This window comes from Nycticebus coucang, chromosome 3, assembly GCF_027406575.1.
Source record: "Nycticebus coucang isolate mNycCou1 chromosome 3, mNycCou1.pri, whole genome shotgun sequence".
Lineage (NCBI taxonomy): Eukaryota > Metazoa > Chordata > Mammalia > Primates > Lorisidae > Nycticebus > Nycticebus coucang.
The window spans coordinates 6,263,408-6,289,762 of record NC_069782.1 but is presented as its reverse complement, the minus strand read 5'-3'; the positions used below and the strand labels follow the sequence as shown (position 1 = coordinate 6,289,762).

The 26,355-nt window shown below is 46.9% G+C and overlaps 1 protein-coding gene across 2 annotated transcripts; it reads right to left on the bottom strand.

The window, feature by feature from the left end:
* Positions 1–1,361: 1,361 nt before the first annotated feature.
* POLDIP3 (DNA polymerase delta interacting protein 3) lies at positions 1,362–26,355 on the bottom strand. 2 transcript variants are annotated; one of them, XM_053585248.1, is made up of 9 exons: positions 26,176–26,355; positions 12,938–13,328; positions 11,543–11,629; positions 10,014–10,109; positions 9,276–9,455; positions 8,645–8,722; positions 5,782–5,911; positions 3,010–3,076; positions 1,362–1,681 (listed from the first exon to the last, which is right to left on the bottom strand). In XM_053585248.1, exons 1-9 carry the CDS (start codon positions 26,232–26,234, stop codon positions 1,504–1,506), a joined length of 1,266 nt encoding a protein of 421 aa, XP_053441223.1. In that variant the 5' UTR covers positions 26,235–26,355; the 3' UTR covers positions 1,362–1,503. The 2 variants fall into 2 exon arrangements, with proteins under 2 accessions (XP_053441223.1, XP_053441222.1); XM_053585247.1 differs by lacking the exon at positions 26,176–26,355 and adding an exon at positions 25,368–25,654.

Below are 26,355 nucleotides of genomic sequence, written 5' to 3'. Positions count from 1 at the left end.
CTCCCTGGGCCTCCTTGGTTCCAGGAAGCCAGGGTCAAACTCAGGTCCTTCTGGCTTGACAGACGTAAATTTGGAAACATGAGTTTCTAGGCTGCATTTCACCAGACCAGCCTCAATCTTGAGAAGCTCTTCATTTCTCAGGTTCCCTTTACTTCCTAGGCTTCTGCTTTGGGAGCACTTGCTACTGACTCTGTAGAGCTGCCAGAATACTGCTCCCCAATGCTCCAGCACTGCACCTGTCTGGATTCCCCTTACTATCCCACCAGCAGGGAACTGCCAAATAACACCCAGGGCAATGCTGCCCTGGTATTCAAGGACTGCCCCTGGGTTTTATAGTTTTGCCAAGCTGGAGAAACAGCCCCCAGCATGCCCAGCAGGACTGCCTTACTCCTTGATCTCTCTCTTATGCCCCCACATCCCCCACTGCCAAGGCAGGAAAATACCCCTCTACATGGACAGACAGGACACTCACAAATGTGGGGACAGTGCCCCTTGGTGGCAGCTGGATATATGTCTCCTGCCAATCCTGACTACTGACCTGTAGACTACTAGGCCAGAAAGCTAGAGCCAGGATCAAGTCCACACCTCCCACTCCCATAATCCCCGAAACTCAGTGCTGCAGAATGGGAGGCAGAGCCTTTGAGAGGCCCAACTGCCCGGGAGCTGGCATTTGTACCCAAACCAGGGTGTGATGAGCGCCATGCTAGGTGAGAGTTGGGAGACCTAAAAATGCAAGCCACTCCCAGCAGCAACACCCAGAACCAAGAGAACTGGGGTGAGGCATTCAGCACAAGGCAAGGAAAAAGGAAACGAAACACTTAAGAATTTGCTCTGGGCTGTGTAAAGTCGCACAGGCTCCCCAAGCCAGCACTTGGAGGTGTACTCTCACTAGCAGGGCACTGGCCTCACACCGCCCTTCTCCCCTAGCCAGGCCTGGAGACAGTGGTGGGAAGAAAAGAGGTCAGTGACCTCCTGATTCCCCACCTATGCCACCTGCACTAAGGGCCCAGGAAGGTGAGCAGCACAGCTCAGTGGACCTGGCTCCATTAGGATGACAGAAGTTTCCATTACCTTCTTTGTTTGAAAGCTTAAAAAAAACAGAAAGGAAAGGCAACCCCTTGGTCCCTGGAAAAAGCAGTGTCCTTCAAACAGCACCTGCCCCGCATCCCACAGGGCTACAAGCCACCCAGATTATTTAGTGTACCATTTCCAGGTCAGAAATGAGGTTGGGGCTAAGGCTGGGGGAGGCATACGCTGAGAAACACAAGCCTACCTTGGTGATGAGGCAGGAAAGATACACACTACAGGAAATGTTTACATACAGAAAAGCACAGGACAGAACGGCACAAAGGCAGGTCCCGTCCAGCGAGGAAGCTCCCTACTTCCGGCAACCTCTCCCATGCTCAGGGGTTTCCAGTCCGATGGCGTCTTGGTCACAAGCTTTGCCTTAGAAAACAGAGACACCTTCCTCTACCCCCACTTTTGGCTGCCTCACTCCTCTGCTCAAAGTTTGATTTTGAATTCTGTGGGCTGTGTGGTCACAGAAGTCCCTGAGGACTTGAAGAGTGCCTTCAGGATGGTGTCAGGGTCCACTTCCGCAGGAGGATTGACTGAGGAGGCTGAATTCACCCTGCGAGGCAGCTCACTCTCTTTTCTCACTGAGGGGCTGTCACTCAACCGCCTGTGGAGAGCAGAAAAGAGTCAAAGTCCTTGTCGGTTTTCCCTTGGATGGGGAGAGGACCCACCTTTACTGAGCATCTGTTCCGATGCTGGGAACCGAGCACAGTGCTTTCTGTACTTCATTATCTCATTCCATCTTATAACAAACTGATCAGTTCTCTTAGTTACTGACAAGAAAATTGAGATGTAGCCTATGGCGTTGTGATGAAACATCACATGTTGTTCCCAGATGGTAGGAACACATTAGTATATTACAGAATCTGAGAAGCCCAAGTTCCCAAACTTACTAGGTCACAAAACCCTAAGAAACATTTGAGAACACAACTTACTTCTGGAACAAAGTTTAAGAAATTCATCTAGACTCGGTGCCTATAGCTCAACGGCTAGGGCACCAGCCACATACAATGGAGCTGGTAGGTTCAAATCCAGCCAGGTCTGCCAAACAACAATGACAACTACAACCAAAGGAGGGTGCCTGTAGTCCCAGCTACTTGGAGGCTCAGGCAAGAGAATAGCTTAAGCCCAAGAGTTTGGGGTTGCTGTGAGCTACAAGACCATAGCACTCTAGCCAGGGCGACAACTTGAAAAGAAAAAAAAAAAAAAAAAAAAATCATCCAAATTGCATAATACATCACCCAGGTTTCAAATCTTAGTCTTGCTCAATCTCAAAGTTTATTTCCGGCCTGCCTCGCCTTACCCCACCCACCCTGGCAAGTCTAACCTCCTCCTTATCTAGAAAATGACACCTTGCCAGTCTGCATACTTTATGTATCTCAGGCTCCAGAAAAATCCTCAGTCCCAGGCCAGGTATATACAGCCAGGTGTGCATGACAAAACAAGGTGTAGGAGATGGGTGTTATGTCGTGTGCCTCTAGACCCAGCTGAGGCAGAAGGAACACTTGAGCCCAGGAGTTCAAAACCAGCCTGGGCAACACAGACTGTCTCTAAAAACAACAAAAACTTAAAAAAAAAACAAAAAAAAAAACAAACCCACTGGAATGCAAAGCTAGGGGTAGCACCACACACAACTATGCAAAGAACACAAGAGGAGCCTGTGCTGCACTTTCCTTGCAGGTATTTCCAAATTCTGAGTGGTCATAATTCTAGCGCACTGCGGGCCAACCTCTGGGAAACTGGCAAAGCAAAGCAATTTGGTTACATTCATGCACTCTGGATGTCCAGTTGCCATGAGAACAGAAGAACCAGAATGGGGATGGAAAGGAGTTGTAATGCAGGTATTTGTGCCTCGGCATAAAGACATGTCTGTGCAGAGTAAATGAGCAGAGGCTCAGCACCATCCCAGTCCCAGCACCGGTCTCTGAAACTTACAGCAGGATGGGCTGGTCTGAGGTGATAACATTCCCATTCATGTGAAGGTTGCACTTCATTGGTTGCCCTGAAAAACCAAAGAAAGAAAAAGCTTGTCATTAGACCTCAGCTCCTCGACCACCAAGGGTCAAAGCACAGCCACAGGCAGCTCTGACTCTACAGACTCTACTCAGTGTGACACCACTCAAACTTTTGTTAAGCAAGTAGTAAGGGAAAATGGTTATGCTATCAAATTAAGTGAAAAGATATGTACATGTTTTTTAAATTTTTTGCTTTTTCTTTCTTTCTTTTTTTAGAGACATAGTCTCACTTTGTTGCCCTTGGCAGAGTACCGTGGCATCACAGCTCACAGTAACCTCTAGCTCCTGGACTTAGGCGATTCTCTTGCCTCAGCCTCCTGAGTAGCTGGGACTACAGGCGCCCACCACAATGCCTGGGCTATTTCTTTTTTTGTTGCAGTTTGGCTGGGGCCGGGTTCAAACCTGCCACCCTCGGTATATGGGGCCGGTGCCCTACCCAGTGAGCCACAGGCGCCACACAATTTTTAGCTTTTTCAAGAGATAGGGTCTTTCTCCCTTGCCCAGGCTAGCCTCAAACTCCTGGACTCAAGAGATCCTCCCACCTCAGCCTCCCAAACAGCTGGGACTACAGGTGTGCAGCACTACTAAATTAAGTGAAAAGAGAATTCAAAAGTATATATACAGCCTGGGCATGGTGGTTCATGCCTATAATCCTGTAATCCTAGCACTCTGGGAGGCTGAGGCAGGAGGATTCCTTGAGCTCTGAAGCTCAAGACCAGCCTAAGCAAAAGCAAGAATTTGTCTCTATTAAAAATAGAAAAATTAGCTGGGCATTGTGGTGGGTGCCTATAGTCCCAGCTACTCTGGAGGCTGGAGCAGGAGGATAGCTTAACCCCAGGAATCTGAGGTTGCTGTGAGCTAGTATGACACCACACCACGGCACTCTAGCCCAGGCAATAGAGTTAGAAACTGAGAAACTGGCTTAAAAAAAAAAAAGCATCTGTAGCCTTCTACTTTGTCTGTGAAGGAATAACTAACTGCCAGGACGGCACATATTTTGGCTGTATATAAGGTAGGTGTGTGTGTGTGTGTGTGTGTGTGTAATAGTAACAGTACAAAAAAGAAGGGCTAGAGCCATGTAGGTATAATGTCTGTATATCTTACTGAAGTTAAGTTAAACCCAGTCATCAATGCTAACACAAATACAAACAGATCAATTAATCTAATCAAAAGGCGGAGACTATCAGGCCAGATTAAAAACAAAGATCCAACTATATGCTACCTATAGGAGATATGTTTTACAAAGATGTTAAAAGGTTGACAGTAAAAGGGAAGAAAAAGAAGTATCACCCAAATAGCAACCCTAAGAAACGTGGACTAGCTATATTAATAGAAAATAAAATAGACTTTAAAACAAAAAATATTACTAGAGATAAAGAGGGACACTGAAGACAGGCATGGTGGCTCACACCTATAATCCTAGCACACTAGGAGGCTGAGGCAGGAGAACTGCTTGAGCTCAGGAATTCGAGACAGCCTGAGCAAAGGCAAGAGCCATGTCTCTACTAAAAATAGAAAAAGCTAGCTGGGCCTTGTGGCTAGCACCTTAATCCCAGTTACTTGGGAGGCTGAAGTAAGAGGATCACTAGAGCCCAAAGAGTTTGAGGTTGCTGTGAGCTAAGATGGCACTGTAGTTTGGGTGACAGTGAGACTCTATCTTCAAAAAAAAAAAGTGAACAAATATTCTGAACAGATATTTCTTCAACGATATACAAATAGTCAAAAAGCACTTGGAAAGCTGCTCGACATCATTAGCCATTAAGGAAATTCAGATCAATCACTCCTCAAGATGAGCTCACCCAGATGCCAACATTTAGATAAGGATCCAGATCTTTTTCTTTTTTTGGAGACAGAGTTTCACTATGTCGCCCTCAGTAGTAGTGCTATGGCGTCACAGCTCACAGCAACCTCCAACTCTTGGACTTAAGCGATTCTCTTGCCTCAGCCTCCCCAGTAGTTGGGACTACGGGTGCCTGCTACAACGCCTGGCTATTTTTTGTTGCAGTTGTCATTGTTGCTTAGCTGGCCTGGGCTGGGTTCGAACCTGCCAGTCTCCGTGCACGTGGCTGGCACTGTAACCACTGTGCTACAGGCACCGAGCCAGATACAGGTCTTTTATCAGTATTTTGTTGTATAATTTTTATTACTCCCTGTTTCCCCACTTCTAGCACAGGGTATTTTGGTCCACAGGTGCTCAATACACACTCAAAGAACAAATGAAAGGAAAGAAGGAGCAGGGCACAGTTACTCTCTACATGCATAATATGAATTTGAATTCAATGTCAGTAGTTTACTCACTAGAAGCCGAGCTCACACATAGGTGCTAACATTCAGACAAGGCTACAGACCTCAGAAAAACCTTTGTCCTAAGCAGACCAACATCTGGAAGGGGAAGGCTGTGGCTCTTTGGCTTCCTTGGCAAGACCTCTTATGAGAATACCCATGGAGAAATGTACCCATGGAGAAATGGTGTTTCCCTTCCTGCTAGACTTAAGTTCGAGTATAGGGACAAAACCTAAGGTGCTGTAGACCCCACATTGAGCATGTCCCTGCCTGTATCTGGTACACAGGAGGCCCCAGAGGGGTGACTAAACCAGGACATCCTTCCGCCCCTCTCAAGGGAAAGCTTGCTGCCTGACAGGAGGGGAAGGAGGTGTGGGAAGAGTGAGGGGCTGCTTTCTCCCTAACTTACCATCCAGACACCGGTTGTTATACTTCTTATATGCAGTGATGGCATCATCCTTCTTCACAAAGACCACTTCTGCCACCCCGGGATGGACCAGCCGAGCTCGTTTGAGGGCTCCACACACACAGAAAAGCTCCTATAAAGAATAAGAGGGTTGGGATTGGGGAAGAGTTCCTGCCTGCCTGCCACTTACAGCCTGTACTCTAAGGGCTCTAGGGTTGCTGGTGGCTGTACTGTGCTAAATATGCCCTGTGGCCAAGATTTCGGGGGACTGTTTTAGATAGTATTCTCGAGACATTCACAGGCCCCAACACTGAACCAGATGAGGAACCGACAAGCTGTGCTGGCAGTGAGAAACGAACAGACTACAGGGATCAACTAGCACTCAGCCATTTCCCCACCTACAAATGCCTTTTATAAGGGTTGTAGTGAGGACAAAGAGGCTTATGAAAGATCCTTGAAAGGTTTTTAATGATAAAAGGAAAAATTTAAACATCAAAACCAAGATATAGAGCTACAGTCATCCCTTTGTACCTGTAGGGGACTAGTTCCAGGAGCCCCTATAGGTATCAAAATATATGGATGCTCATTTTTACTTTTCTGTAGTCAGGGACTCACTCTACTGTCCAGGCTGGAGTGCAGTGGCACGATCATAGTTCACTGCAGCTTCAAACTCCTGCCTCAGCCTCCTCAATAACTGGGATTACAGGCGTGTGCCTAAATTTTAAAAAAATTTTTGTAGAGTTGGGGTCTCACTATGTTGCCCAGGCTGGTCTCAGGCTATCCTACTCCCTTAGCCCCCCAGTACTAGGATTATAGGCCTCAACTACTACTCCTAGCCCCTTCTGTACACTTTAAAATCATCTTGTGGCCGGGAGTGGTGGCTCACACCTGTAATCCCAGCACTCTGGAAGGCTGAGGCAGGTGCATTGCCAGAGTTTACGGGTTGGAGACCAGCCTTAGCAAGAGCGAGATCCTGCCTATAAAAATAGCAGGGTGTTGGTTGTGGCAGGCGCCTGTAGTTTCCAGCTACTCAGGAGGCTGAGACAAGAGAATTGCTTGAGCCCAAGAGTCTGAGGTTGCTGTGAGCTATGATGCCATAGTACTCTACTGAGAGTGACAAAGTGAGACTATAAAAAAATAAAAATAAAATAAATAAAATCCTGGAATTACATATAATACCTAATACAATGTAAATGCTATTTAAAGTTGTTAAACTATATTGTTTTTAAATCTGTATTGTTTAAATTATTATTTTTTATTTAAATATTCTTTCTTTTTTTTTTCTTTCGATACAGAACTTTGCCCTCAGTAAAGTTCAATGACATCACAGCTCACCGCACCCTCAAACTCTTGGGCTTAAGTGATTCTTTTGCCTGAGTCTCCCAAGTAGCTGAGACTACAGACATCCACCACAATACCCGGCTATTTTCTTGTTGCAGTTGTCATTGTTGTTTAGCTGTCCAGGGCTGGGTTCAAACCCGCCAGCCTCGGTGCATGTGGCTGGTGCCATAACCACTGTGCTACGGGCACGGAGCCTAAATATTGTTTCTTTTAAAAAATAAAGTTTATGGCTGGGCATGGTGGCTCATGCCTATAATCCTAACACACTGGAGGCCAAGGCAGGTGGACTGCTTGAGCTCAGGAGTTCAAGACCAGTCTGAGCAAAAGCTAAATCTTCTGTCTACTAAAAATAGAAAAACTAGCCAGGCATTGTAGTGGGTGCCTAATGTCTCAGCTACTTGGGAGGCTGAGGCAATAAGGATTGCTTGAACCCAGGAATTTGAGGTTGCTGTGAGGTATGACACCACAGCACTCTACCCAGGGCAACAGAGTTAGACTCTGTCTCCCCTCTGACCAAAAAATGATTTTTATGGTTTTTCAGTACGCATCTTTTCTTCTTTCTTTTCAAAATCATTTTGGGGGTGGGACATGTACCCACCACAATGCACAGCTATTTTTAGAAATGAGGTCTCACTCTGGCTCAGGCTGGTCTCGAACCTGTGAGCTCTGCAATCCATCTGCCTGGGCCTCCTAAGTGCTAGGATTATAGGTGAGAGGCACCTCACCTGGCCTGGATGGTTCTTTTGGGTGAAAATGAGGTTGAAAAAGAACTCCTGAAAAAGAAGTTGCATCTGGGCCCCTAATTTACCAGGCACCTGGCTTAGATTTTGACCATGACTGCTATAGGTAAGGTGGGATGAACCAGGAAGGCAGACACCACCAATCTCACTCCTTTTACTCTTACCCAAAGGAAGCAGGATGTTCCAAAGACTCATGAAAAAATATGAACCACTGGACATTGCACAGTGGGACTAAAGACCCTGAGATTCAGGCCAGGCAACTGGCCCTGGTTTGGAAGCTTTGCAGAAGAAAAGGCATAGCTGGCCTGACGGCTTCTAAAGCTGGCCTTTGGCTATCTGGGAAGTTATATTTAGGGAGAGTTCCCACCACCCCACTGATAAAGCCCAAACAGTATGAACGATACGGTTTATGCTAAACACCTGCTTTCCTTCCAGAGTGTAGAATTCTGGTGCATGACAGGCAGAGAACACTTATGTGCCTAGTCCCCAGTTAACCCCCAGGACTAAGTCTTATTTTCCCAGATTTCACATGTGTTACCACAACTTGTTGCTGGGGGAATAAATTGAACATCTAGTATGACTCTACTGGAGAAGATTCTGGATACAGAAGCCTCATTTTTCCAGACTTTGCCTCAGGAGCCATTAGTTTTATATGCTTTAACTCTGATGAATCTTACCCCAGCACACAACTATGGGCAAATCATCAAACTTGGGGGTGGGTCTTAAGAGACCTCTGCCACAGAAGCGGTTTGAGATTTCAATTTCTGGCTTGTTACAGTACTTACAACGATGTCTTCCTCTGTGACTCGAGGATGCAGATTATTCACAGTCATCTTGGTGCCTTCCAAAGGGCTGAGGACAGGCTGCCACACAGACAAGAGTGTTAAGAAGCCAGTGGGCATGGACTCACACAACAGAATTTACTCCGGGCATATGATCAGGAAGACCCACAGGACATCTCCACAGAGAGTCATCACAACTAGGCCCCTTAGAGCTCACCACCCACCATGGCCCCCTTACTCTATGCTTAAAGACATGGATTCTCCCCCTTCCCGAATGCCCAGGCCTCTTGGGCCCCAAGCTTCTGTCTGGAATGCTACTCGTGTTCCCAGGCTCACTCAGCTCAAATGGCACTTTCTTGAAACTTAAAAGCCTTCCCAGACTTCCCAAGTGGGATGAGGTGCTCTTTCCTCAGCACTCCCAGCTGCCTCTTCTGGGAGAACCTCTCCCCTATCATGAGACACAGCAATCTCTCTGCAGTCTGCTGTCCCCACAAGCCTACAAGTTTTTTGAGGACAGATGTCCCTAGGTCTTGATTTGCCAACCTTACATTGTAAGGACCCAATGGGGAACGTGCTGCACTTTACCCACCCAGCACAGGTTGATTCCTAACTGGTGTGGTCACCTTCACCTCACCTCAGCAGGTGGCAGTTCTTTGGGGGTTTCCTCCTTATTCACCAGTGTCCGGGACATGTTGGTCAAAGCTTTTGTTCGAACAGAAGAGGGGAGAGTAGGCGCTGTATAGGCATCATTCTGAACCACTTTGGTGAGAGGAAGGGCCTTGGACATGGAGAGCTTAGAACTGCTCAGCCCAGACTAAACAAAAGCACAGAAAGGATGTGAGAAGCCAGAGTTCTGCACTCTTCTGAAGAAGCCCTAAGGTGCCGACAACTAGCTGAAAGGATGAAGCCTCAACGCCCCCAAGCTCTCCAACCCCATTACAAGTCTACAGTCAAAAAAGCTGCCAGTGACACCCCACAGGGAAGGGGAGGGAGAAATGCATGGCCCAGGCATGGATCACCAGAAGCTCTTGGCAGGGAGTTTCCACACAGCCTCGACCTGAAAACTCACCTAAGAACCACAGGCTCATCTACACTGTTTAGACTTTCTAAAAACTCTGTGGGGGCTGGTCAGAAGGACAAAAGTTTAGTCAAATTCATGTCTGGGTATGTTTCTGTCTGTCTGGGCTTAGAAACCCACTTTTTTCTTTTTTGAGACAGAGTCCCACTTTGTTGCCCTTGGTAGAATGCCGTGGCACATCATCTTCTTGCCAGATACAAAATATTTCTGCATGGAAAGGCCCTATTCTCCACAAGCTCTCCATTCTACCCAATCAGACACACAAGTGAGTGTAAGGAAAACAAAATGCCATACCCCATGGTGCAGAAAGCTGCCTGAGGCTGCAAACTTCATCTGTTTAGTAGGAATGGGAGCTATACCATCATCATCTTCATCCAAATCATATAAATTCTGAGAATAAAGAAATCTTAGTTACTATGGCATGCAGGCCCTCAACAGATATCTGGAACAAGCACAGCAGGGAGATGACTGCTGGAGCAAGGGTCCCTGGAAGAAGTGGGCAAAGGAGTCAGGTGCCTGGACCACCCTTGGAGGCTGGGTTCAAGTCCAAAAACGCCTTTCACAAGAGGGTAATACCTAGCAAGAGTCCCTAAAATGTTTATTTACATCCTTTGGCTTAGAAAGTCCATCCTGAGTAATCTGTCCTACAAAAGTAAATCCAAACTCTGGAAAGGCTTCATTGAACAAAGATGTTCATAGCAAAAGGATCTCTATCAGTGAAAATGACAGGAAAACGTTTAAATAAAGTAGAATGTCAACTCAATGGATTATGCAATTATAAAAATGTTTACAGTGAATGTGAATCATCTCAGAAAAATGCTTGAATTGCAAAGGGAAAAAAGAGTGACAGGCGGGGTGCAGTGGCCTACAATTCTAGCATTCTAACAGGCCAAGGCTGGAGGATTGCTTGAGGTCAGGAGTTTGAGATCGGCCTGAGCAAAAGTGAGACCCGATCTTTAGTAAAAAAAAAATAGAAAAATTAGCCAGATATGGTGGTGGGCCCTGTAGTCCCAACTACTCAAGAGGCTGAGGTAAGAAGATCGCTTCAACCCAGAAATTTGAGGTTGGTGTGAGCGAGGCTAAGGCCATGGCACTCTAGCCCAGGTGATAGAGCAAGACTCTGTCTCAAAAGCAAATAAACAAAAAAAGAATGGCATAAAATTGGGTAAGAATATAACCACAACTACAACTACCTGTTAAGTGAAAAGTGATGACACTTAAGGAACTATGGCAAAATCTCAGAAGTGGTTGGGGTCTGAAGAATAGAAACTTGAGAGACATTTTGCAAATTTCTGTGTTAAACACTTAATAAAATTTCAAGGGGCACCCATAGCTTAGTGGTTAGGGTGCCAGCCACTCGTACTGGGGCTGGTGGGTTTGAACCGGGCCCAGGCCTGCTAAACAACAACAAAAAATAGCCAGGCGTTGTGGCAGGCACCTGTAGTCCCAACTACTGGGGAGGCTGAGGCAAGAGACTCACTTGAGCCCAAGAGTTTGAGGTTGCTGTGAGCTGTGACATCACGTACTCTACAGAGGGTGACAAAGTGAGACTGTCTCAATTAAAAAAAACAAAAAGAATAATTTCATAAACTATTAATAATTTAATTTGCCTCTTACATATCCCCTCCCCCATTAAGGAGGACTGTCTTAAAACTTGTAAATTACAGAAAGTCAAATGTAATCTGTCCTCCAATACTTTCAAACTGAGAACCTAGGGCAGGCCTCAGTCAAACAACCCAAGTAGGCCCCATTAAAATGTGTGCATGCATACAGATTCATGTATGTGTACACATCACTGACAAACACACACACATACACTCTACCTGTTTGGCCTGGTGGTTATTGACAACATTGATCCTCATTCCAGCAGGATGGGTATGAAGTGGTAACATGGCCTTCTGCTGTGGAACCTAGAAAACAGTGGTCACAATTCATCCCACAGGGTGCAAGCATGTCCTCTGAGGAGGGGTCCCCAAACCTGATACATGGTGGGCACACACTTTTGATCTTTGCACTACACATAATGCCTTACCCCACTGCAGGAAGTGATAGGAAGAAAAATCACCCACAAACCATGTGGTAATGCACATGTAGGGCTTAATGAACGTGGCTCAATAAATCTTTACCCCTGCTGCTGTTCCTACCACCCAAGCTACTGCACAGGGTAAATGAGGTTCCTTTTCCTCTGGGTGGCAGCTGTGGAGGGTGGCCAGAACAAGGAACTAGAAGCCAGACCTGACTGGGTTCCTACTCCGATCTTCCCAATGACTGCCTGTGTCATGTTGGACATAATATTTCACATCTGAGACTCAAGATTTTTTTTTTTTTTTGAGACAGAGTCTATGTCACCCTTGGTAGAGTGCTGTGGTATCACAGCTCACAGCAACTCAAACTCTTAGGCTTAAGTGATTCTCTTGCCTCAGCCTCCTGAGTAGCTAGGACTACAGACAACCGCCACAAGGCTCGGCTATTCTGTTGGCAGGCCGGGGCTGGTTCGAACTCATCAGCCCTGGTGTATGTGGCCAGCACCCTAGCCGCTGAGCTACAGGCACTGAGCCAAGATTCTTCTTTTATAAAACTCCTAGGGCTGAAATGAGGAACATAAGATCATATATGGGAAGTGCCTGGTGCACAGCAGTGTTCTCCTTTTCCCTCTTTTCCTTTCATTACTATCTCATTTGGGAAGTAAGGAAGTCACTTAAAATCCATGGACTCCTCCAACTTTTGAAACAGAATATTGCTCTGTTGCCCAGGCTAAAGCACTGTGGAATCACTGTAGCTCACTGCAACCTCAAACTCCTGGGTTCAAGTGATCCTCCTGCCTCAGTCTCCCCAAGTACGTGAGATATAGGCATGCACTGTGATGCCGGGCTAATTTTTCTATTTTAGTAGAGATAGCGTCTCACTCTTGCTCTGGTTGGTCCCAAACTCCTGAGCTCAAGCAATCTTCTTGCCTCAGCCTCCCAGAATATTAGGAGTATAGGCATGAGGCACCATGCCCAGCCCTCTACCTTTTTAAAAATAAAACTGAGATAATATCTTACCATTCCCTTATGATTACTTCACTATAATGTACTTAAAAGCCTTTGTAAGCAACAAAGTTCTATACCAACACTTGGAAGAACTGTATTTTTGTCCAAATGCTCCTGGACTCCCTGCCTGAATCTACCTTTGTTAATTCCCTACCTTGGGAATTTATGGTAAAGGCTACAACCTACCTGGATGGTTTTAGTGAGCTTCAGAGCAGGGGTCACTGTCCCAATGGGTGGGTTCATGAAGGCAGCAGGAGAACTCCTCTTCAAGCTGATCTTCTCTCGGGCATCAGTCACCTGGCGGGGCTTCTGGGGCACTGTGGTCTGCTGCTTGCGGGAGTTCAACATCTCTCTGGCATCCTGCACTTTTCCTCTGATCCGAAACCGAGCATCTTTCTGCAAAAGCTTCTCCCGAGCATCCTTGACTCCTAGCTTGAGCCGGGCATCCACAAGGCCAATTTTCTGCCGGGCATCAAATCTTTGCTGGAAGGTGGCTGTGCGTGTTGGTTGGCTGAGAAGGCCCTGCTGAATCCCAACTCTAGATCGAACACCTCCAACTCCTGGTCTGGCACTGAGCCTGCAAACACAAATTGCAATAAGTGGATCTGGGTACCAACAGCAGCCCATGGAAGCAGAGCCATGGGAATAGTGGGCACAGAGGCAATCTGAGAGAAACCGGGAAGCAGCAGCCCCCAGCCAGTGCCTAAGTAAACAATTCAGCCTATAGAAAGACTTCTTTCTTGGTTTCATGGCTTTTAACTTTGCATTATAAAAAAAATTAGGTGATTTTTATCACCAATTAAGACTGTTTTGCTCTCTTGACCAATTGCTTTGATATTCCTACATGAGTAATAACCTCCAAACAATGCCAGTCAAACAGAATAAATATACCCTCCAAATACCATAATCCCACCCATCTGAAGAACAATTTTAGATTCCAAGTCCCTTCCATATCCATGTTCTCTTCCGTCATCCATTCTCAGCCCCCTCAGCACCCTGTGCCCATGTACAGTGGGAGAAACAGGCTTGGAGAGGCTCAATGATTAACAAGTGCCTCTAATGGAGGCAGATACATCAACGGAGCTAGGACCAAGAAAACCAACATATAGGTCTGGCTTAGACCTAAAGGGCCAACAGACTGAAGACAAAGACTCGGTAGAAAAGAAAATAAACTTGTTCTACAATAACAAAAACGTCAAATACAGAAATTATTACAACTGAAAATGAATTAAATAGGCTTCATTCTCTTTCTGGGGTTCCTCTGTTAGCCTTTAGCAGCTCAAAGGTGAACAGAAAACCTTCCCAAGAAGAATGCTAGAGATCCTCCCTGGGGTCTGCAGGCTTCTCCTGCTTCTTTCTACCTGTCCACTTCCACCATTTGAGGACACAGCAAAAAGATGGTCTAGGCTGGGACAAGGTGGCTCACATTTTCAGAGGCCATGGTAGGAGGATCCCTCAAGGCCAGGAGTTCAAGATAAGAATCAGCAACATAAACGGTCTGTGAAGCTAGTGAATGATGCCCCATGATCATATCAATGTACACAGCTATGATTTAATTAAAAAAAAAAAAAAAAAAAGAATCAGCAACATAGAAATAACCTGTTGATACACACACACACAAAATGTCATTTTAAAATTAGGTGGGCTTGGGGAGTTATGCCTATAGTGCCAGCTACTGAAAGTTGAGGCAGGAGGATTGCTACCATGAGCCATGATGATGCCACTGCATTCTAAGAGCCCAGACACCAGAGCAAAACCCTCACCCAAAAACAATGGTCTAGAACCTGGGAGCTGGACTTCATCAGACATGGAATCTGCCAGCACCTTGATCCTGGCCTTCTTAGATTCTAGAACATGAAAAACAAGTTTTCCCTTTATAAACCACCCAGTTTATGCTATTCTGTTACAGCTGCATGGGCAGTAATGCACAGTATCATTTTTCTCTTTGGAAAAGGACAAATTAAGATTTCAGTATTTTCTAGTGGGTTCAGGTAAGAACTAGGTGGAAGAGAAGCTGGAAGGGTCAATTACGGACGCACTAAGACTAGGTTAAGGGGTGTGTTCTGTCTCCGCTGTGAGCTCTAGGAGATGGAAGCGCTACAGCAGGCAGAGCAAAACGGGAGAAACAACGAGGTGCAGCTGATGGCTCCCACCTCTCCTAGGCTACCCCAGACTCCATGGTTCATGGCCTGAAAAGCCATGGCCAATAGTGAGGCTATGCTTGGTGGTCATTCCAGAGATGTGCAGCTACAGTAAGAAGCCCTTGGTGGGAATGAAGGGAACAACTCTGCCAATGGGACCAAGCCCTACACCCAAGCCAGACGTCCCCAAGCTTTTTAAAACAGGGTACCAGTTTACTGTCCCTCAGATCATTGGAGGGCTGGACTATATAGCTTAAAAAATAAAAACTATGAACAAATTCCTATGCACAATGCACATATCTTATTTTGAAGTAAAAAAACAAAACAGGAAGAAATAACAATCACACCGCCTCATGGGGCCCGCGGGCCACAGTTTGAGGACCCCTGCGACCAACTGGCAGGGAGGCCACGCCTACCCCAAACTTTTAAAAAATGCTTTCAATTCTCTCACTTCTGGTGATAATGCCCATCAAACAGACCAGTTCAGACCAGGAGCTGCTACAGAAGTCCTGCTCATAAATGGGAAGGATTCTGACCAACCCTTACCCCCAGACAAAAATCAGGATTGGGGACGCTCTCCAAATGAAACTGCTCACTAATTACATACCCTCCAAAGCCACAGTCTCTGGGCAGGCAATCAAGTTAGCAAAAGGAGTCTGTGAAGGGCAGCACACCTAGCTCAGTGGGTATGGTGCCGGCCACATACACTGAGGTGGCAGGTTTGAACCTGGTCCGGATCAGCTAAAACAACAATGACAACTACAGCAAAAAAATAGCTGGGTGTTGTGGTGGGCGCCTGTAGTCGCAGCTACTTGGGAGGCTGAGGCAAGAGAATCACTTAAGCCCAAGAATTAGAGGCTCCTGTGAGCTGTGACACCGCAGTACTCTAACCAGGGCGACAGCCTGAGACCCCTCAAAAAAAAGGGGGGGAGGGCGGAACCTATGAGGCACCAGCCTTCAGCTGCTCCAAATGTAGGAGTGACCTAGAGATACCAAATTACCACACCCCTTACTCCAGGGAAGAAACGTACTAAGTCTGTGGGGACACAAGCAACTGGACACCCAGAGGGCCCTGGGAATGCTTGGAGGTGGCCCCAGAGTGTCTAGGAAAAGTAGCTGTCAAAGGGCAGCATAGGAGAACCAAATGGAGAAAAGCCCTCTACAGCCCACAGCATGCACCTTCTTTGTTCCTGCACATCCAGCAGGCAGCTGAGGGGGTTCTGACCTATCCCATTGCTCCCCATCACCCCTGCAGCACTGCTTCCGCAGCTGGAGGCTCCCTCCTTTTAGCTGTCAGAGCCCTCACCAAGCTTCCATTAAGGCACTTCCAAGGCTGCATCACTGATTTGTTTACAAGCCTGCATCCCCCACAGGATTAAGAGCTTCTCAGGACACACCCTGCACCTCCTCAACCATGTCCTGCATCAGGGGAATGACAAGGGCCCCAAAAGCCTCTGTATGCTGAGCTCCTGCTGAATGACAGGGCCCCTACAGGGCTCTTACCTTACACGTTCCACTTTTAGGCTCATATTGTTTGAAGGTAGCCTCCACCACCTCCACTTACAAAAGGAACCAAATCACAGAGCTAGTGGCATGGCTGGGACTAGACCCCTGGGTCCACCTGACTCCAGAGCCCACATTTTAACAGTTATCCTAGAAATCCTAGCACTCACCCACTAGCGGGGGGGTCCTACTAGGATCCTGCCCTCTAATCACCCCTTCCAGCTGAGAGAACTAAAGAATACTGGATGAACAACGTCATCCACTAAGCAGGTGGTCAAACACTTCCCAATCCAAACTCAATCCCTTCCCAAAGCTTTTTCTTATGTCTTTGCCAAATTTCATCTCCTCTTATCACCAGGGCATTCCTTACTACTGAAGGGCTCCTGATATTTATAATAAAGGAGGTGGGACCATCTGAACATGTGGCACTCCATGACTTTACAACACCATAAAATGGGAAATCTAGACCGCCCATAGCAACAATCTTGGTTTCAAGAAGTCAAGTTTCCTAATTTCACCCATCATTCAAGTAATAAGACATCACTGCCAAATAAAAAATAGGGGGAGAAAAGGATAACCAATCAAAAACAATTACTTCAAATAACTAAAGTAACAATGAAGATTCTTTTTTTCTTCCTTTTTTTTTTTTTTGCAATTCCAAAAACAACTGGAAGTGGGTCCCTCTCCTGAGAGAGACCAAAAAGGAAGATTCTTTTTTTTTTTTGGGGGGGGGGGTCTCAAGCTGTCACCTTGGGTAGAGTGCCATCGTGTCCCAGCTCACAGAAACCTCAAACTTTTGGGCTCGAGTGATCCTCTTGCCTCAGTTTTTCTACTTTTTTTTTTTTTTTTTTTAGTAGAGATGGGGTCTCGCTTTTGCTCAGGTTGGTCTTGAGCTCAAGTTATCCACCCACCGTAGCCTCCCAGAGTGCTAGGATTACAGGCGTGAGCCACTGTGCCCGGCAAGGAAGATTCTTGAAAATAAATTTCATATAACTGAACAGAGAATGGAAAAAAGGGCAGACTCAAGTCTTCTGGCTCACTCCAATTCTGTATGAAAAAACCTTCGTGAAAGGAAGGGGTATGGAGGGGTTTAGGTTTCTGCAAACTTACTCACGTTCCTCAAGATTTTCCCTTTTCTGATTATCAGTCATGGCTGTATGTTTGACTGAGAATTCTGAGGAAATTTCCAGTCTCCAAAGGAGTCTCTGGTTGATAACAATGGCTGCTATGACCATATAAAAGGAAATGGGATCAATGAAAATTGCTGAGCACTTACTTCAGGTTGGCAAGTTTTGACTCAGACTTCCTTTTAAACCATGTGAATTAGGTTACTGCCCACATTTTGTAAATAAGGAAACCAAGAATCAAGAAGAGTAACAATATCTACAGCTGGCAAAGAAGGGATTTGAACCTCACTGTCTCTAGTTAAAGCACCAATAAATTAAGCATGGGTCAAAAGTAAAGACCAGAATTTGAAGTTAAAGAACAGGAAACAAAAATAACAAATAATTGGCTGGGCACTGTGGCTCACTCCTGTAATCCTAGCACTCTGGGAGGTTGAGGTGGGTGGACAGCCTGAGCTCAGAGGATGGAGACCAGCCTGAGCCAGAGTGAGACCCCACCTCTAAAAATAGCCAGGCGCTGTGGTAGGAGCCTATAGTCCCAGTTACTTGGGAGGCTGAGGCAAGGGACACTTGAGCCCACGAGTTAGAGGTTGCTGTGAGCTATGATGCCACAGTACTGGACTGAGGGTGACTCTGTCTCCAAAAAAAGACAAAAAACAAATAATCTTCTCTACTGTTAGTGTCTGATATTTTAGTATCATTATTAAACTTTTTTTTGAGACACGTCTTACTCTGTTGCCTTGGGTAGAGTGCAGTAACATCATCATAGCTCAGAGCAACCTCAAACTCTTGGGCTCAAGTGACCCTCTTGCCTCAGCTTCCCAAGTACCTGGACAATAGGAGCCTACAATAACAGGCTCTCAACTCCTGAGCTCAAGCAATACACCCACCTCTGCATCCCAAAGTGCTGGGATTACAGGCATGAGCCATCGTGCCCAGCCTGTTTACTAAACTCTTAAAAGTTAAAAATCTTAGGACTCCATGGCCAAGTGAGGTGGCTCACACCTGTAATCTCAGCACTTGGGGAGGCCGAGGCAGGTGGATTACTTGAGCTCAGGAGTTTAAGACCAGACTGAGCAGAAGCCAGACCCTGTCTCTATTAAAATAGAAAAATTAGGGGCATGTAGAGGTGGTACATGTCTGTAGTCCCAGCGCCCTCTATCCAGGACTACAAAGTGAGACTGAAAAAAAAAAAAAAAAAATTAGGACTCCTTTCATGCCCAGGGACACACAGCACACTCTCTAGTGACCAGAGGGTAAGCACATGCAGCAAGGCCAGTCAGCAATGTACTCTCTTGAGGACCCTCATGCCATTAATAGTTCTCAAGCAAGAAAAACTACCAAGATGCCATGTGCTGGCATTTTAATCTAGCATCATCTAACAGCATCAAAAATACTTTTGAAGGGGGCAGCACCTGTGGCTCAAAGGGGTAGGGCGATGGCCCCATATGCCAGGGGTGGCGGGTTCAAACCCAGCCCCGGCCAAAAACTGCAAAAAAAAAACTTTTGAGAGAGGGAGGTAAGGGCAGTTGTGGACCCAGGAGCTGCTCACCGTGAGAGTAAGCTATTTCCCCTCAATTTGATGTATCCAGTCCCCTGGTTACACCAGTTCTTTCAACTCCTTTCATGCACAGCATTAGGAGGCTTTAGTGTTCAGGCTTTTTATAATCACAGCTCCCTTCCTGCCTGAAAAGATAGTTATTCATCTCAGCAGGCAGGAGCACTGGTTCAAGGCAGGCATTAGTCATCTGGAATTTTTCAAATAAACACTCCTGCTAGGGGTAGGTCTCTAAACACTCGATTATGTTACCCTCCTGCTCCAAGAACTGCTGAGGATTCCCTAACAAAGCCCAACACCTTGGGGGAGCCTCTGGTCTGGCCCCAACTTCTGCCACAATTTCACTCACCATTGTAGAGCTACTGATGTTCCCAAAACACATTCCTGTACTTTCATCCTCAGTAAATGTTTGGGATGGGAAAGAAAAGTTTTTGAGCAAATCTCTTAATTGCTACGTCTCTCACCTTGAAACTACATTCTGCAACTGCCTCCAAGCCCTCACCAAGTCGTCCACAAGGTCACTTGCTGCAGGTGGGTGAGACGGCAAAGGCCACACTGGACCCTGAAATCTTCCCCCCACACCACTAATTGGAACCTGATGCACACGTCTGCAGGGCTAAGAACACTCCATGCTCCTGCTCTATCTATGGAGGCAGGTATGCAGCCAGCTCTGGGCAGATGTCTAGTCCAAAGGATTCAGGCCCCAGGAAGGGTGCCCTGGATCATTACAAAGTGAATTTTCCAAATTGTGGTATATGTATACCACAGAATATTATTTAGCCATAAAAATGATGGTGACTTCACACCGTTTGTATTTATCTTGATGGAGCTGAAACACATTCTTCTTAGTAAAGTATCACAAGAATGGAAAAACAATTATCCAATGTACTCAATACTGATACGAAGGCGGTAAACAATCTAATGCATGCCCACACACACAAAAAATCCATTTCAGGGCGGCGCCTGTGGCTCAGTCGGTAAGGCGCCGGCCCCATATACCGAGGGTGGCGTGTTCAAACCCGGCCCCGGCCAAACTGCAACCAAAAAATAGCCGGGCGTTGTGGCGGGCGCCTGTAGTCCCAGCTACTCGGGAGGCTGAGGCAAGAGAATCGCTTAAGCCCAGGAGTTGGAGGTTGCTGTGAGCTGTGTGATGCCACGGCACTCTACTGAGGGCCATAAAGTGAGACTCTGTCTCTACAAAAAAAAAAAAAAAAAAAAAATCCATTTCAATTCAAGTTGGGGGGAGGGGACCTAGGGAGGGGGAGGTGCTCCCACTGAACAGGCACAGTGTGGGGGTGTTTGGCACACCTTCTGGGTGCAGGACATAACTGAAGAGGGACTCTACCTGACACATTCAAATATTTTGACCTGGTTGTTTGTACCCTCACATTAACCTGAAATTTAAAAAAAAAAAAGTGAATTTTAATCCAGGGGGTCTCTTGAGCTAGAGTATACGCTGAAGTTATTTTTATAGGGAAAAAAGTTTAATTCAAACTATTACTGAGGATCAACTCTGATTAGATGCTTTAGAGACACAAAGCAAAACAGGACACTAAGACACCAGCCCTTACCCAAAAGTCTTATGCAGATGTTTCATTTTAAAACATAATTCTTCCCCTTCAAGTCATATAACAACTCATTTCCTCCTTTTTTGTGTCCAGGTCTAAATTTCCTTTATCTTATTTCAACAAGGAAACAAGCAATTAGTACCAGGACCAGAGCCGTGGGCTGAACCAAAAAGTTCACTATTTCCCACCCCCGGCTCCAAAGACTCACCAGACAGGGCCTCAGCCCAGAGATGTTCAACCCCAGCACACTGAAGGCTGCCCCTTCAACTACTTGGAAGTAATAGACAGCTACATATCCTGCGAGAGCTAAACTCACCAAATAGAGGACACCTTGACTAAATCAGCCATGCTCTCATACCTTGAAGAAACTGACATGGGGGGGGAGGGGGCGAGACAGGCTTGTAATGAAACTGGTGCCCACTTCTGTGCTGAGGAGCCTCATTCATGAATCCTCCACAACTCAAGTCACCAGAGAAATGCCATGTGAGGAAGGAAAGCATCTCATCATGGCCCAGAGGAAGCGGCACTCAAAACCACACCCTCCTGGTTCTACACTTTCTCCTTAAACAAGAAATGTTTGGATGATTAATTGGAGGACAAGGTAATAATAACAGTGATGACATTTTCTTGACTTACAAGATCACAACACAGAATGGGTGCTCTGGAGAAGGAGCACATTCCACAAATGCAATCCTCAAGGATCACAGGAAACGGTACCAGACTGGTGGAGACACCTCCACATGCTCAATTTTTTGCTATTTCCACAAAGAGGAGAGAAACCTGAGAAAGTCACAGCTTCTTCCAGGAATATCCATGTACCATTAAAACCAATACGGAAATTTCTTGTAGAAAATTTAAAATCTAAAATACAGGGTGTCCCAAATTTTACAAAGAGGTGGCCAACATGTACACAATATTTTGTAAAACTCTGAAATGAATATCCTGTAAATAAAGGCATATTTAGCTATAATTCCCATTTTCCCTATGTATACGTCTGACAAGTAGGTTTGTGAACTTGCCACCATGTTCTTTAACTGGCAGCACTGTACAAACAGCTGGGTTAGGTTTCATAATCTTCGTGTATTGTGTCAACATGTGGCGGTATCTGCTGAGTGGCATCCATTATTGACGTATGTTTTTGTGTGCCATTATGAGAAAGTTGGAGCTTGAATTAGACCAACAAAAAACATTAAATTTCTTTTCTTTTTTTTTTTTTTTTGTGACAGAGTCTCACTGGCTAAAAACTCTAACCTTCCAGTGAGATGCGAGCTCCTTTGGGACCATTTTTGCACATGTCTTTTTTTTTTTTTTTTTTTTGAGACAGTCTCACTATGTCACCCTCAGTAGAGTGCCATGGAGTCACAGCTCATAGCAACCTCAAACTCTTGGGCTTAAGCGATTCTCTTGTCTCAGCCTTCCAAGTAGCTGGGACTATGGGCGCCCGCCCCAATGCCCGGCAATTTTTTTGTTGTTGTCATTGTTGTTTTTAGCAGGGCCGGGCTGCGTTCAAACACGCCAGCCCCAGTATATGCGGCCAGCACCCTAACCACTGAACTATGGGTGCCGAGCCTAAATTTTTTGTTAAACTTGGCAAGAGTGGAAGTGAAATCAGGAACATGTTAGACCAAGTTTATGGGGATAATGCGATGAAGAAAACAGCTGTGTACAAATGGATTATGTGTTTTCAGATTCTAGGGGGAAAAGAAAGAATCACCAATGAAGAGAGGTCAGCCAGTAAGGAACAGAACTGACAGAAATCTTAACAAAAGTTTGTCGCCTTTTGTGTCAAAATCGTTAGCTGTGAGAAACATAGCAGGCCAAGTAAGTAAATACTGATAGAGAAACAAGAAAATCTTTTTTTTTTTTTTTTTTTTTTGGTTTTTGGCCGGGGCTAGGTTTGAACCCTCCACCTCCGGCATATGGGACCGGCGCCCTACTCCTTGAGCCACAGGCACCGCCCAGAAACAAGAAAATCTTAACTGAAAATCTTGGCATGAGAAAGATGCATGGGCTCGGTACCTGTAGCTCAGTGGTTAGGGTACCGGCCACATACAAAGGGGCTGGTAGGTTCGAACCTGGCCGGGGCCTGCTAAACAATGACAACTACAACAACAACAAAAAAATAACCAGCACTGTGGCGGGTGCCTGTAGACCCAGCTACTTGGGAGGTAAGGAAAGAGAATCGCTTAAGCCCGAGAGTTTGAGGTTGCTGTGAGCTGGCACACCACAGCACTCTACTGAGGGTGACATAGTGAGACTGTCTCAAAAAAAAAAAAAAGACATGTGCAAAAATGGTCCCAAAGGAGCTCGCATCTCACTGGAAGGTTAGAGTTTTTAGCCAGTAAACAAACATGTTTGGAAAACCCTCCTTATTCATCTGATCTGGCCCCAGTGACGTTTTTCTTTACCTGAAGATAAAGTTTTTTTGTTTTTTGGGGTTGTTTTTTTGAGATAGAGTCTCAAGCTGTCTCCCTGGGTAGAGTGCCATGGCATCACAGCTCACAGCAACCTCAAACTCTTGGGCTTAAGTGATTCTCCTGCCTCACCCTCCCAAGTAGCTGGGACGACAGGCACCCGCCACAACGCCCCACTATTTTTCTGTTGCAGTTGTCATTGTTGTTTTATCTGGCCTGGGCCGGACTCAAACCCACCAGCCTCGATGTATGTGACCGGCGCCCTACCCACTGAGCTATGGGCACCGCCACAAATAAAGTATTGAAAGGAAGATACTGTGAAAACATTCAGGACATCAAGGTTAACATGATGACATCACTGATGACCATTCCAGAAAAAGAGTTCCAAAATTGTTCTGAAGGGTGGACTAGGCCCTAGCATTGGCCAATAGCTTCCCAAGGGGCGTGCTGCAAAGGTGACCGTAGGGATATTTAGCAACGAGGTATGGAACACTTTTTCTACGATGAGTTCAAGAACTTAACTGTCAGACTTCTTATGGCAACTTCTGGGGCAACTTTGGGGACACCCTTTAGACTCTATTTACTTTAGTAATGACATTTGTTCAAACTCTTCACCAATTTTGATAGGGAAGCCTAGATTAGCTTTTCTCTTTGTTGGCAGTGCAAGTGAAATAAAAACAGTTTGCACAAGATTTCACCTAAACGTAATGTCCACTCCAATTTCTTCTACACTGCTCTCTCTTTCTGTACCCTTGGCCACAATCCAGTCCTCACATATTAGCGAAGCAATATTCTCTTGCTGAAAATGGGATCATATTACTTTTTCACTTAAAAAGCCTTCAATGGTGACGATGAAGCAAGCTCATATCTATTGAACATTAGTATCCGTCAGGCACTTTTCACAGCACTTAGGTATATTAATCTGCTCAGTCCAGACAATAACCTAATGAAGTACCTATTATCCACATTTTATAAACAGGAAAGAGAAGCATGGAATGGTTAAATAACTGGCATAAGATCACATGGAAAGTAGGAAAAGCAGGGATTTGAAAACTGGCAGTCTGACTCTAGAGCCTCATGCCTACCTATTATGTCCCTGGGGTGTTTCATACTTCTACTGAAGGAAAGGTCCACCACAATTAGCACCATTTGCTGTAAACTTACCACATGATACCAACTTTAAACATACACCCTCATGCTGCTGCCCAGTGTGTGAGTTTCCTGGCCGGGGAGGCAGAGAACCCAACAGTGACCTGTCAGGGTCTAGATCCACCTGGCTGTACAGGCCCAGGCCCTGATCTTCCCCGGATATTGTCCCATCCCATCCCATCGACCCCACCTACAGGAGGGCAAACAAGGTTCTGCACACACCAAAGCCAAAAAGCACAGACCCCATATCTGGCACCGACTGCCCACAGTCACTGAGGGCTGTGAGCTCAGAGAGCATGACCTGGGTTGTGGCTCACTCAGCTACTACGGAAGGAAGCTAAGAAACCTGGACAGATTTAGAAGCAGCCAAAGGTCCCAGGACCCATTCCCCATCAGCCACTGGCAGGGAAGAGAACTACTCACAGATAATAGTTGAGGAAATAAATACTGACGGCATGCCTATTACCAACCACAAACCAGTAAGTGCTGGCTCTGAATTAGGAGGCAGTGGTGGCAGGAGGATATGTGTGTCAAGGGTGGGGACGGAGGTGAGGCACACATTTCAGACAGCAAGAGAAAAATCTCTTTTCTGGCCACAAGCCCACAGAAGGCATTAATAAACGTGTGCTGAGCGAATGTCTGAAAAACAATACCTAACACCTCTACACTCTGGCTGTTTACAATGACATTTAAACTTACTTCATGTGAGCTGGAAAACTATAAGCAAGTTCTCCATACAGAAGAACTCAGCTCATAAAAGCTAGAAAGTACTTGGGCGGCGCCTGTGGCCTAGTGGGTAGGATGCCGGCCCCATATACGGAGGGTTCCCGGTTCGAACCCGGCCCCCGGGCGTTGTGGCGGGCGCCTGTAGTCCCAGCTACTCGGGAGGCAAGAGAATCGCCTAAGCCCAGGAGTTGGAGGTTGCTGCGAGCTGTGACGCCACAGTACCGAGGGCGACAAAGTGAGACTCTGTCTCTAAAAAAAAAAAAGCTATAAAGTACGAATAATATGTAAGTGTTGCGAAGTCTGAGGCACCTAATGCAAATCACGTCCACAGTTCCGGAGCTGCCTTTCAGGGAGGTGAGGAGCTACAGCTCTCAGGAAATGGCCAAGGCCGGCGGTCAGCCCCGCTACCGAGGCCTCGGGCACGTCACACTACCTTTTCCAGCCTCGGTTCCCGTCGGCAACATGGGTAACGTCTGTAGCCAGCAAAAAGGAGTGCAAGCGCGGCATTATGCACACACACAACGCTTAGAAGACTCCAAACCCCGGGCCGGCGCGGTGGCGCACGCCCGTAACCCGGCACGCGGGGAGGCCGAGGCGGGCGGATTGCCTCAGCTCACGAGTTCGAGACCAGCCTGAGCAAAAAGCGAGGCCCTGCCTCTACCACAAATAGAAAAACTGAGGCAAGAGGGCCGCTTGCGTCCAGCTATGACGCCACGGCACTCTACCCGGCGCCAAAGCCTGGGATTCTCTCTCAAAAAAGACGACGACTTAAAACCCCTTACAAAGGGAGGCGTGTGTTCAGGGGGCGGCTGGCAGGGTGTCTGAGTCGCAGCTCCGACCGCGTCTCCTCAAGTCACTTGGCTGCTGACTCCAGTTGCCTTAACTCTGAAGACGGAAGGAGGGACGAGCAGCGCAGGAACCACAGAGGAACGAGGCCAGAAGGCCGCTCCGGCCAGGGGACCAGGCTGCGCCGCCCGGACTCCCGGCCGCGGGGCCGCAGGGGCAGTCGGGCCCCCGCCGCGGCTCTCCCGGCCTCCTCCGAGGGACGACGCCTCCAGCCAGTGGGCGGGCGGGCGGGCAGCTAGGCCCGCGGAGGCGGCGGCCCGGCCAATGAGCAGCGCGGCGGCGGTAGGGGGCGGGAGCAGACGGCCCTCCGCGGCGCTGCCCGGCCGCTCCCTCCTCCGTCCCCAGCCCCGCTTGGCTGCAGACCCTGAACCCCGAAAAAATAAAAGGCCGCTCACCGTCCCTTCGCCGCAGCCCCGCGCTTCCTGATGAGCTCGTCCAGGGAGATGTCCGCCATCTTGCACGGCCGAGCCAGCAGAAAGCAGATTAGACTTCCCGAACCCACAAGTCCGCCCCTTCGGCCGCTACGAAGCGTCTAGCTGCTTCCGGCGATCGGCCGACCAACTCTCGCGACAACT

Excerpts from the sequence above, each read along its gene's own strand:
- POLDIP3 (XM_053585247.1), bottom strand. The coding sequence starts at position 25,441 with ATGCCGCGCTTGCACTCCTTTTTGCTGGCTACAGACGTTACCCATGTT. Across the intron at positions 8,723-9,275 it reads AAGAACTGCCACCTGCTGAG|CCTGTCCTCAGCCCTTTGGA; the intron begins GTGAGGTGAAGG and ends TCTGTGTGGCAG. Across the intron at positions 3,077-5,781 it reads TAACAACCGGTGTCTGGATG|GGCAACCAATGAAGTGCAAC; the intron begins GTAAGTTAGGGA and ends TTGGTTTTTCAG.